The sequence below is a fragment of the Aquarana catesbeiana genome, linkage group LG03, assembly GCF_042186555.1.
Source record: "Aquarana catesbeiana isolate 2022-GZ linkage group LG03, ASM4218655v1, whole genome shotgun sequence".
Taxonomy (NCBI): domain Eukaryota; kingdom Metazoa; phylum Chordata; class Amphibia; order Anura; family Ranidae; genus Aquarana; species Aquarana catesbeiana.
Genome location: NC_133326.1, coordinates 404,777,996 through 404,790,776, shown reverse-complemented (window position 1 = coordinate 404,790,776; position 12,781 = coordinate 404,777,996). Strand labels below are relative to the sequence as shown.

The following is a 12,781-nucleotide window of genomic DNA, read 5'->3' as shown; positions in this document are numbered from 1 at the left end:
ACCGTCCCATTGATTTCAATGGGCAGGAGCGGTGAAGGAGCGGTATACACTCCGCTCCTTCACCGCTCTGAAGATGCTGCTAGCAGGACTTTTTTTCCTGTCCTGCTAGCGTACCGCTCCAGTGTGAAATCCCTCGGGGCTTTCACACTGGAATTAAGGCAGCGGCACTTTCGGGTCAGTTTGCAGGCACTATTAGCGCAATAGCACCTGCAAACCACCCCAGTGTGAAAGGGCTCTTAGTGTCAGATTGCCTGCTGCACTCACAGTCCCACTATAAGTCACTGATGGCCTCCATTACTAGTATATAAAAAATAATACCAGTGTATATAACATCACTTAATGTATTCATAGAGAACATAAACATAAACATGAATGTGAAAAGTAATTTTTCTTACCAACAGAGCAATCAGGACCCATCCAGTTAGGATCACAGCTACACAGACCTGTGTCAGTAAGGTAAGTGCCATGTCCACTGCATTGATCTGGACACTGAGCTCTTGGAAGTTCGCAGCTCTGGCCTCCCCATCCAGGACTGCAGAGGCATTCTTTGTTTACACAGACTCCATGGTTGGAACATGTTGGGTCAATGCAGTCAACTATAATTGTAGACACACACAAAAAATAAATCTCTTCCATAAATCCGTAGTTATCAAAAATAAAAGTGTCAACTTTCTTTTTTTTTTTTTGTAAAAGTAAGGATACAATAAAGTAGACATTCTACATTTGTGTTAGATATAAAATATGAATAAACATTTTTTATAGACAATGGTACGAAAAATACCAGTTGTAATAACATAACATTATGCATTTCTGTAAGATGTAACATCAAATACGAATACAGAAAGGGTAAAAATGAAATTCTGGTTAGCAAAAAGATCATGATGTTCGAGCCTGAGGAAGGGCGTTCTGTACTTTGCCCTAAAGCTAGCTATTTGGAACATAACATGTACTGTAACCTTTGTCTATTTTTGGACTCAGAATAAATTTTAAGTGCAGAAATCCTTGTTTGAGATTTCTATATATGACCAGTGGGACGGTCTGATTGTTTTTGCACTTTATCTGGTACTGGCGTGCTGCTCACCGCACCTATCTTGAATATATATATATATATATATATATATATATATATATATATATATATATATATATATATATATATATATATATATATATATATATATATATATATATATATATACACACACTCACCAGCCACCTTAATAGGTACACCTTGCTAATAACAGGTTGGACCCCCTTCTGCCTTCATAACTGTCATAATTCTTCGTGGCATAACATAGATTTAACAAGTGTTCGAAACATTCCTCAGAGATTTTGGTCCATATTGACACGGTAGCATCACACAGTTGCTTCAGGTTTGTCGGCTGCACATCCATGATGCAAATCTTCCATTTCACCACATCCCATAGGTGCTCTATTGGATTAAGATCTGATGACTGTGGAGGCCATTGGATTACAGTGAACTCATTGCCATGTTCAATAAACCAGTGGTGAGATGATTTGAGCTTTGTGACATGGTGCATTATGCTGCTGGAAGTAGCCATCAGAAGATGGGTACACTGTAGTCATAAAGGGATGGACATGGTCAGCAACAATACTCAGGTAGGCCGTGGCATTTAAACAATGTTCAATAGGTACTAAGGGGCCCAAAGTGTGCCACGAAAATATCACCCACACCATTACACCACCAGCCTGAACCATTGATGGATCCATGCTTTCATGTTGTTTACGCCAACTTTTGACCCTATCATCTGAATGTCACAGCTGAAATTGAGATTCATCAGACTAGGTTAGGTTTTTCCAAAATTCTATTGTCCAATTTTGGTGAGCCTGTGTAAAATGTAGCCTCAGTTTCCTCTTCTTAGCTGAAAGAAGTAGCACTGGGTGTGGTCTTCTGCTGCTGTAGTCCATCTGCTTTAAGGTTGAATGTGTTGTGCATTCAGAGATGGTATTCTGCTTAACTTGGTTGCAACGAGTGGTTATTTGAGTTACTGTTGCCATGCTATCATCTTAAACCAGTCTGCCCATTCTCCTCTGACCTCTGACACCAACAAGGCATTTTTGTCCACACAACTGCTGCTCACTGGATATATTCTCTTTTTTGGACCATTCCATGTAAACCCTAGAGATGGATGTGTGTGAAAATCCCAGTAGATCAGTAGTTCTTGAAATACTCAGACCATCTTGTCTGGCACCAAGAACCATGCCACATTCAAAATCACTTAAATCCCCTTTTTTCCCCATTCTGATGCTCAGTTTGAACTTCAGCAAGTCATCTTCACCACGTCTAGATGCCTAAATACATTGAGTTGCTGCCATGTGATTGGCTGATTAGCAATTTTTGTTACCAAGCAATTGAACAGGTGTATCTAATAAAGTGGTCGGTGAGTATATGTATATTGACTTATATGGTACATTTTTATTGCAAATTAGACAGGGGGTTGATTTACTCATGGGAGTCTATTTTTCACTTAAAGTGATATTAAAGGCTTAGTTAAAAAAAAAAAATACTTACCAAGTTCTGTGCAGGGGTTTTGCACAGAGCAGGCCCAACCTTCCTCTTCTCAGGTCCCCTGCCAGCGCTCCTGGCTTCTCCCTCCTGCCAAGTGCCCCCAGAGCAAGCAGCTTGCTTTGGGGGCACCTGAGCAGGCTCACTCCTGAGATGCTGCTATATGTGTCCATTCACACACAGAGCCGAGGCTCGTTCCTGCCCCCTCTCTTTCCTCAATGGCTCACCAGCTGTGATTGACAGCAGCAGGTGCCAATGGTGCTTGCTGCTGTCTCAGTCAATGAGGAGAGAGAGACCCTGGAGAGCCAAGGCTCTTGTGCACATCAATGGATTGAGAAGTGGTAAGTATGAAGTGGGCTGGGGTTCTGCTGCACACAGAAGGTTTTTTTTATCATAGTGCAGCATTATTTTATTTGATTAAAATACACATTGTTGACAGTATAAGGTGCACTTACATAGTGCTAGTGAGGGTAGGTGCTTTCAGATCCAGCATCACAGAAGAGCTGCCAGGGTGTCCCTGTAGAAGAGTCCATGAGCGCCATCAGAGCTGATGAAGGAGGCTTGGCCATGCCTTCGAAACGCGTTCTGATTGACCAGACACAGTGGTAGGCGGCTCCCCACTCTGACAGCTCCGGAACACTCCTACACTGAGTTACACAGCCAGCGTCCTCCCCAGGTCCTTCAAGGCTTCAGCTTCCTGCTGACACACGGCCCTTGTGGACTCTTCTACAGGAACACCCAGTGGCTCTTCTGTGATGCTGGATCTGGAAAGCACCTACCCTCACTAGCACTATGTAAGTGCACCTTATACTGTCAACAATTTGTATTTCAATTGAATAAAATGCTGCACTAGGATTTGCCTGGCGCTTCTCTTCCTTTTTTCCCTTCCTTTTCCCATAGTGATCGGGTTCCCCAGCCTGCGCCTGAAGCAGCCTCGCTCCCTTTGCAGCATTTTTTCCAGAGACTCAGAGTTGACAGGGGTGCCCCCCCCCCCGGAACTCTATGTTCAGTTCGTTCATTTCAGGACTTTGATTGATCAATTTTTTACAAAAACATTTGATTTTTGTTTTTTATTTATTTTTTAGTAAATATTTACCTCTACAATATATTTTTATTGTTGCTTACTTATGCATGTCCTCCCACTTTTTCTCAAAATCAGGCGTTTCAGCGCTCAGAATTACACCAGTGCTTTAGGTGTGTGTTTTTTCTAATGCTTTTTTATCATAGAATGCATTAAGGTTAAAAACCTTCTGCCTTTAGAACCACTTTAATCAAGTAGCCTGTGCTCAGTTTGTACCAAACTATTCATAGGGACAGTGAAGAGAAATAGAAATTTTCTTTGCACATTGAATTGAACGAGTAGAATCAACACAGTTAGATAGATATTTTTCTCCTTTACTAAATCAACCCCACTGAAACTAAACTAACAAGTCTTATTCTTAAAAGCACCCTTTTCCTGTTTTATTTAGCTCTCAGTCTTTCCCTATAAATGTATTTAGGTTTTTAGTTAGGGAAGATACCTTTGTAGGTGTAATAGCTATTTTTGTAGCTAAATATTCCTTAGTTTTCAATTAGGACTATGACATTTTTACGAACCTGCTTCATGAGAACTGTTTTATTACAAAATTAAATTTTATGTCTGTAACTATTAAGGTTGGACAACTTTGTCACACAGCTTTCAATTTTTATAATACTATGGCCAAAATTTAAAGTGATAAAATAAATATGTTTAAGTGGTATGGACAAGGGAAAAAATGAGCACTAGTACATCATATTACAGTCAAGAATACAGTCTAGAATGAAAGTTTAACTATTAAAGCTCATTTAGTTATATGATTTCTAAATAGGTCTTAAAGGGAGTATACCTTTTATCCCATAGGTAGAAAAAAAAAGAAATGGTAAAAGTAGGTCTGTGTACAGTATGCATTGTAGGCTTCTAATAAACCATGAATTGCATTTATAAAGTTAAATGTCATTGAAAAATGACTTGGCCATGAGATGAGCAAATACACCAGCACTAAGTTAACCTAATTTGTCAATTTCACTTATGTCCTCACTGCAACAAAGTGTAAAATCTGACGAATGTTCCATTTCATTTTCCTTTGCAAATTTGTTAATAGAGCAACAGTGTTTATGCAGCAGAAAATATGGATCCTATTGATTTCTATGCCACTTCCATTTCAGGTGAATTGTTTGGATGACATAGCTATGATGAATATCCCAACTAAAAAGCTTAACTTGAATAAAAAATACTGCTGACTCAGAGTTCTCAATTGCATTCTGTGCTTTGATAAGGGCATATGAATGACGTGGTCCCATTATTTTTGGAAGAGCAATCAATATTGTAAACTACATCATTTTATAGTAACATGGAAAACTGTGTTGTTTTATTTTAGTTACATGGTTGCAAATAGATGTGAAAGGAAAATTAGGCATTGATATAATCTATTATCATAGATAAGTTGAAGGTTATATACAGGCGGCATGCTTACAATTGAAATGGTGGTATTGGTAAAACATGGTTAGACCCATGGTTAGTGGCCTTTGTACTGGCTTTTACATATTTCACATACTTCATAAGTAGCAATGCTATACAGTAGCATACAGTACGATAAAATATGGAGTATGTTTAAAGATGGTTACAGTGCATTTAAAATGACCGATATGTGCATACATTTCAGGTACTCATTCTAATACTCTATTGCTGCTATTACTGCTTTTATATTATGTGAGAAATTCATTCACTAGTATGAAACTCAAAGATAGTGAATGCATATTGCAAAGTGGCTCCTGACCAAATGCAATTACACTTTTTAATATTTGTTTTACTATATTTACCATATTATTATATGTATTACAGTATGCTGTATTATATTTATATATTGTTATATCTATTATATTTACTATATTGTCTTACTATATTTTTTACAGTATTGGTGTACAGTTTGCTTTCTATACCACATACAGTAAATGACATGAGGATTGATTTAATACTACCGGAGAGTGCAAAATCTGGTGCAGCTCTGCATAGAAACCAATCCATTTCCAGGTTCTTTTGTTAGCTTAATGTGTTTGTAAAGTTACTAAAGTGACTTTACATGTATTCCATGCAGATATGCTGTCATTAATGAAAGTGTTATGCCCCGTACACACGATCGGATTTTCAGACGGAAAATGTGTGATAGGACCTTGTTGACGGAAATTACGACCGTGTGTAGGCTCCATCACACATTTTCCATCGGATTTTCCGACACACAAAGTTTGAGAGCAGGATATAAAATTTTCCAACAACAAAATCTGTTGTCGGAAATTCCAATCGTGTGTACACAAATCCGACGGACAAAGTGCCACGCATGCTCAGAATAAATAAAGAGATGAAAGCTATTGGCCACTGCCCCGTTTATAGTCCCGACGTACGTGTTTTACGTCACCGCGTTTAGAACGATCGGATTTTCTGACAACTTTGTGTGACCGTGTGTATGCAAGACAAGTTTGAGCCAACATCCGTCGGAAAAAATCCTAGGATTTTGTTGTCGGAATGTCCGAACAAAGTCCGACTGTGTGTACAGGGCATAAGTGTTTGTTAGAAATGAACAGGGGGAATACCTTTTCTGACACGGTCACGTGATCCCCCTGTGCTGGCCAGCCTCGATCTTTGCAGAGAAGTGGGATGGGCCGAGATTCCCCTCTGCTGGCCGGCTGATGTCACAAGGTAATCTCTGCTCCACCTGCTTCTATCCATAGAGCGAGGCTGGCCAGCTGCAGCGTCAGAAAAGGTATTTTCATTTTTAACAAACACTTACGCTTTCATTAATGGCAGCATATCTGCATGGGATTCCTTTCCTATGTGCTGCATTATGCAGCTAAATAGAGGCGGGAGGGGCGGGGAGGAAAGCCATCTCATGATGACAGGGAGAGAGGGGAGAGACTGTCAGAGGAGAGAGCAGGGCTGCGGATGACTGGGGTACGTACTAACTCCAGTGTCAGAGCTCAGCAGCCCTGATAGATCGGAATCAGCGCAGAGAGGGAAAGGTAGAAACTGGCAGGATCAGCCAGGTATTACAGGTGATACAGGGGGCCAAATGACACAGCACAAGCACTGTGCTGTATAACAATCTTGAAGGGAAGAGGAGCTGTTTTTTGGGGGCTAACAAACGCTTTAATTGAACAAGCTGAAGTGAGAAGCTCATTGGCTACCATGCACAGCTCCACCAGATTTTGCATTCTCCAGTTTTAGTATCAATCAAACCCATTGTTTTTATCACAAAATTATTCTTACTTGTATATGACTTTCTTTTTCATTTGTAGAAACTACTAAAAATGATGCCTTGTGATATTTTTGAATCGATGTGCTTTGGTATTCTGTTTTTCACGTTCTGAAATCTGTAACAATGGTTACATATCTTTTCTAGGTTTCTCTTATCTGTTATGTTTCTATTTGCTACAACATTTCTTTTTATTTAACAGATTTCAAGTGTGTTGACTAATTAATGTTTATATATTTTTAGTGTATATTTATTAGTATTTGGCACTATTAGTATTTACAATTTTTTTTGTATGTAAAATGACTAAGCCATTGGAATTGCTTTGAGCTCAACGTGGACAGTATTTTTTATTGTGATTGTGCTTACTGTACTATAGTCATTGTAATTGTTATTGTATTTAGCACGATAAATTGCTCTACATTTGTTTTTTTTTTAATGTTTTTATGAGTAAGAATCAATCCGATATCAATATTGTCACCCTGACTTTATTGGAATAAAGTTGTATCTGGACCTCTTAACAGTGGTGTGGCACTTCAATTTCAATTTGTGTTAGAATACACTACACGGCAAAGAGACTGGTGTAGAAGATGCCTGCCAAGGAATCAGATTATTTACATCATCATCAATACTTTAACATAACCCTATGGGTCTAGTGCTATTATTCCACTAGGTATTTACAGACAATACAAGATTCCTGTGGTGTTCTTACCTTAGAAACATATAAGGGCAAATTAGGTTCATAACAAAGCAATATTTTATCTATATGGTACATGCTATTTGGTAAGAGCTCATTGTTACCATAGTGGTTAATGAATTCTTATTCGCATGTGCTAATGTAACTTTATTATTCATGAGTAAATTAGGATTGCCAATGCGTATAAATTACCATGTGATGAAGTATAATTCCACAATTTATTAGTATACAATTTCTTGGCTAAAATAAAGACCACTGTACTATATATGGAAGTATTACACAAAATAATTTTACTTCACTGCTAATTAAATCGGTTACCATTTCTGAAAATTATGTGCATTATCAGTAGCATCCAATAATACACAACAAGTACATTTAGAAAGTTATGTACCTTCTTCACAGTTGTCTCCCTTAAACCCTGCAGAGCACACACAGCTTCCTTCAATACAAGAGCCATGTCCACTACATGTAGGGTCTATGCACTGGCTACTTGGCACATCACATTCAGCTCCTTTCCAGCCACTGTAGCATATGCAGGTGCCTTTGGAATACTGTCCATTACCACTGCACAGAACTGGACATGCCGCTGAAACATAAAACACATATAGTTTGCAATCCACAATACTCATTCAGGATTTGCAAAAAAAAGAAAAAAAAAAAAAAAAAAAAACAACTGTAGTTATTGATTACATTCATTGCTTTGTGACCTTTTAAAAATATATTTAATTTGTGTGATATAAAATCCAATCCAATACTCATCTTGGCAGTGGTGCCAGCCTGTATTAAACAGATACAGAAAATCTTTGTGAATGATAAACATGAGTGAATAGGTGAAATTTTGTGTAAAGTCTAAAATGTTCTACAACCAAAAGAAAAGATCAAAAACTAACAGCAGAGGAAAATGTACATTTCTTAACCACTTCAATACCAGGCACTTAGACACCTTCCTGCCCAAGCCAATTTTCAGCTTTCAGCACTGTCGCACTTTGAATGACAATTGCGCGGGCATACAACACTGTATCCAAACAAATTTTTTATCATTTTGTTACCACAAATAGAGCTTTCTTTTAGTGGTATTTGATCACCTCTGCGGTTTTTACTTTTTGCGCAACAAATAAATAAATAAAGAAAATTTTGAAAAAAAACACATTTTTCTTTGTTTCTGTTAAAATTTTTTGTAAATAAGTATGTTTTCTTCTACAATGACGGGCACTGATATGGCTGCACTGACGGGCACTGATAAGGCAGCACTGATGGGCACTGATGAGGTGGCACCAATGAGGTGGCACTGATGAGGTGGCACTGACAGGCACTGATGATGGGCACTGATACGTGGCAATGATGGGCACTGATAGGTGGCACTGGTATGCGGCACTGATAGGTGGCACTGGTATGCGGCACTGATGGGCACTCATAGGCGGCACTGATGGGCACTCATAGGTGGCACTGATGGGCATTCATAGGCGGCACTGATGGGTACTTATGGGTGGCACTGATGGGTGGCACGGATGGGCACTGATGGGCACTGATAGGTGGGCACTGATGGGCATGGATGGGCACTGATAGGTGGCACAGATGGACACTGATGGGTGGCACTGTTGACACTGATTGGTGGCACTGATGACATTGATGGGTGGCATTGCTGGGCATCACTGATTTATAATGGTGCCAGTCAGTACCCATTTGTGGGCACTGATTGGCACAGATTGGGCATAATTTGCACATGTGGATGGCCATGGGGTACATACCTGGCCAGCCACATGTTGCCCGCTTCCCTGGTGGTCCTGGTGATCTAGCATGGGCATCCAAGGGGAGGCTGCGCTGATAAACCCTCCTCCCCATGTCAGGAGAGCTGCTGATCAGCTCTCCTCTACTCGCATCTGTCAGACGCAAGTGAGGAAAAGCCAATCAACGGCTTTCCCTATTGACATCGTGATCAGCCGTGATTGGCACGGCTGATCACGTGGTAAAGAGCTTCCGCCGGAGGCTCTTTACCAAGATCAGTGGGAGAGGTGTGTCACACTGACACACCGCTCCACCGATTGCCGCGATGCGCGCCCCCACGGGAGCGCGGTGGCTGTTATCCAGAAGGACATCATATGACGCCCAGTCAGGATAACTGAACCACCTATAGCGGAACAACGGCCGGGCGGGAAGTGGTTAAAAAATAATAAAAAACAAAAGTTTTATTGCTCAGTAAATGCAGTAAGTTACCAATGATAAAAAAGAAACAAAAATCATCTTAGTGATATGTTAAGTTCACCATACAGTGGATTGTTTTTTTGTCAGTTATAGAAAATTGCAAAGCACTGCTTGTTCTCAAGACAATATTTAAAGCTCAGCAGTTTTCCATTCTAACTGTATTTTTTTCAAATGGATAACACTCAAATGTGCATTCCACAGATGTGGAAAAAGTATGGGTGAGCAAAATACTTCCAGCCACACCTCAATACATCACCACTTTCAGGTGGTGTAGAACAGGGGTGGGCAACCTTAAATAGGTGGAGATCTACCTGAACAACATGGGAAAAGTCAAAGATCACTGGGCACAGTGTCGCCTCCTCACACCTAAATTAAACCTCTAACTGCGCCATGTTGCAAAAACAACAGGAGGCAACATATTGCTGGGATAAGAGGTGGAGTGCAGTTGGTAGCACTCCGCATGGGACAGGAGCCAGCAGTACAAAGGAGGCATCGGCTTATGTGGCTCTTTCTCCCTACTACAACTCCAACTTTACAAGTAGTCCCTCTGCATTGTACTCTGTTTGATGCTTTAGGAAGGCGGGTCAGCAAGCCCAGATTGTGAACTACCAGTCACCTGGTAGATCACGATCTACGGGTTGCTGACCCCCCGGTGTAGAAGATACCTACTGACCATTATCACACTGACAATTTTGTAACAACAATTTGTGAAATGCCAGCTTCAGCAGCTACTCGTGTTATCTAATGAATCTGCTGATGATCATGACCCATGAGTGACTTTTAGTTGTCTAAATGAGCAATGTAAACAAAATAAACTCTGTAGCTTGCTATATTTTACTTACAAAACAAGAAAATAAATTTGTAACTGTTACAAATTGCTGCTACAAAGTTGTTAATCTTCCTTATCTTTAGGCTTCATTTAGACCTATGGTTGGGAGGACGGCAAAAATTGTGTGGTAGGGCCATGTTTTTGCCACCAATTAACTGTCCCACCCCCCTTAGGTTGAAATAGGTATCAGAAAGGGTTGTTTACATACCACAGCCATAATTGCTTTGCGCCTGTGGCAATGTTTATCCAAGATATAGTGATTGACAAGCAGCAAAACTGGGGTTAAACAGGCAGTGAGGAGGTGTCCTGTTGCTTCCTCACTGCCTGTCAGTAGCCTCTGAAGAGTGAACAAAAGAGATTTAGATGCATATGTACAATATCTCACAAAAGTGAGTACACCCCCTTACATTTTTGTAAATATTTTAATATATCTTTTCATGTGACAACACTGAAGCAATTACACTTTACTACAATGTAAAGTAGTGAGTGTACAGCTTGTATAACAGTGTCAATTTGCTGATTCCTCAAAATAACTCAACACACAGCCATTAATGTCTAAACCGCTGGAAAAAAAAGCAAGTAAATCTCTAAGTGAAAATGTCCAAATTGGGCCCAAAGTGTCAATATTTTGTGTGGCCATCATTATTTTCCAGTACTGCCTTAACCCTCCTGGACATGGAGTTCACCAGAGCTTCACAGGTTGCCACTGGAGTCCTCTTCCACTCCTCCATGACAACATCACGGAGCTGGTGGATTTTAGAGACCTTGTGCTCCCCCACCTTCCGTTTGTGGAAGCCCCATAGATGCTCAATAGGGTTTAGGTCTGGAGACATGCTTGGCCAGTCCATCACCTTTACCCTCAGCTTCTATAGCAAGGCAGTGGTTGTCTTGGAGGTGTGTTTGGGGTCATTATCATGTTATGCCTTGCCCTGCGGCCCAGTCTCCATAGGGAGGGGATCATGCGCTGCTTCAGTATGTCACAGTACATGTTGGTATTCATGTTTTCCTCAAGGAACTGTAGCTCCTCAGTGACGGCAACACTCATGCAGCCCCAGACCATGACACTCCCACCACCATGCTTGACTGTAGGTAAGACACACTTGTCTTTGTACTCCTCACCTGGTTGCTGCCACACAAGCTTGACACCATATGAACCAAATAAGTTTATCTTGGTCTCATCAGACCACAGGACGTGGTTCCACTAATCCATGTCTTTAGTCTGCTTGTCTTAAGCAAACTGATTGTGGGCTTTCTCGTGCATCATCTTTATAAGAGAATTCCTTTTGGTAGGACAGCCATGCAGACCAATTTGATGCAGTGTGCGGTGTGTGGTCTGAGCACTGACAGGCTGAACCCCCACCCCTTCAACCTCTGCAGCAATACTGGCAGCACTCATACATCTATTTCCCAAAGACAACCTCTGGATATGATGCTCTTGGTCAACCATGGCGAGGCCTGTTCTGAGTGGAACCTGTCCTGTTAAACCACTGTATGGTCTTGGCCACCGTGCTGCAGCTCAGTTTCAGGGTCTTGGCAATCTTCTTATAGCTTAGCTCATCTTCATGTAGAGCAACAATTCTTTTTTTCAGATCCTTAGAGAGTTTTTTTCAATGAGGTGCCATGTTGAACTTCCAGTGACCAGTATGAGAGAGTGAGAGCGATAACACCAAATTTAACACACTTGCTCTAAATTCACACCTGAGACCTTGTAACACTAACAAGTCACATGGCATCGGGGAGGGGAAATGACACTTGGGGTGTACTCACATTTGTTGCTGGTTTAGACATTAATGGCTGTGTGTTGAGTTATTCTGAGGAGACAGCAAATTTACACTGTTATACAAGCTGAACACCCACTACTTTACATTGTAGCAATGTGTCATTTCTTCAGTGTTTTCACATGAAAAGATATATTAAAATATTTACAAAAATGTGAGGGGTGTACTCACTTTTGTGAGATACTGTAAATCTACCCCTAGGAGCACAGACAATCCTTCAGACATCTTTTACCTTCATTAAAATATTTAGTTTTATTACCATATTAAAATACATTAAAATAATAACCTTTAATAACGTATGACAAATGTTTATGCTTACAAAATATCACGGGCATTATTTACACAAAACGCTGTAACTGTTGTCTGTAGTGTATTGTCACTAGGGTTATACAAAATTGAGTTTTCATTTCACTGAGATTTGGATGAAAATAATAAAATGTTGGTGGTTCTAAGGGTGCAGTGGGCTTTAAATGTCTCCTGAGTGTT

General features: G+C 40.3%; 1 protein-coding gene across 6 annotated transcripts in view; it reads right to left on the bottom strand.

Annotated features, from left to right (window-relative positions):
- TENM2 (teneurin transmembrane protein 2) overlaps window positions 1-12,781 on the bottom strand; it is a 2,056,834-nt gene that overhangs the window by 405,366 nt on the left and 1,638,687 nt on the right. For all 6 annotated transcript variants that reach the window (XM_073620699.1, XM_073620701.1, XM_073620700.1 and 3 more), the window contains 2 exons: window positions 7,878-8,072; window positions 396-596 (listed from right to left, as the gene is read on the bottom strand). In XM_073620699.1, coding sequence (XP_073476800.1) covers window positions 396-596; window positions 7,878-8,072 — 396 coding nt within the window. The remainder of the gene's footprint in view (window positions 1-395; window positions 597-7,877; window positions 8,073-12,781) is intronic.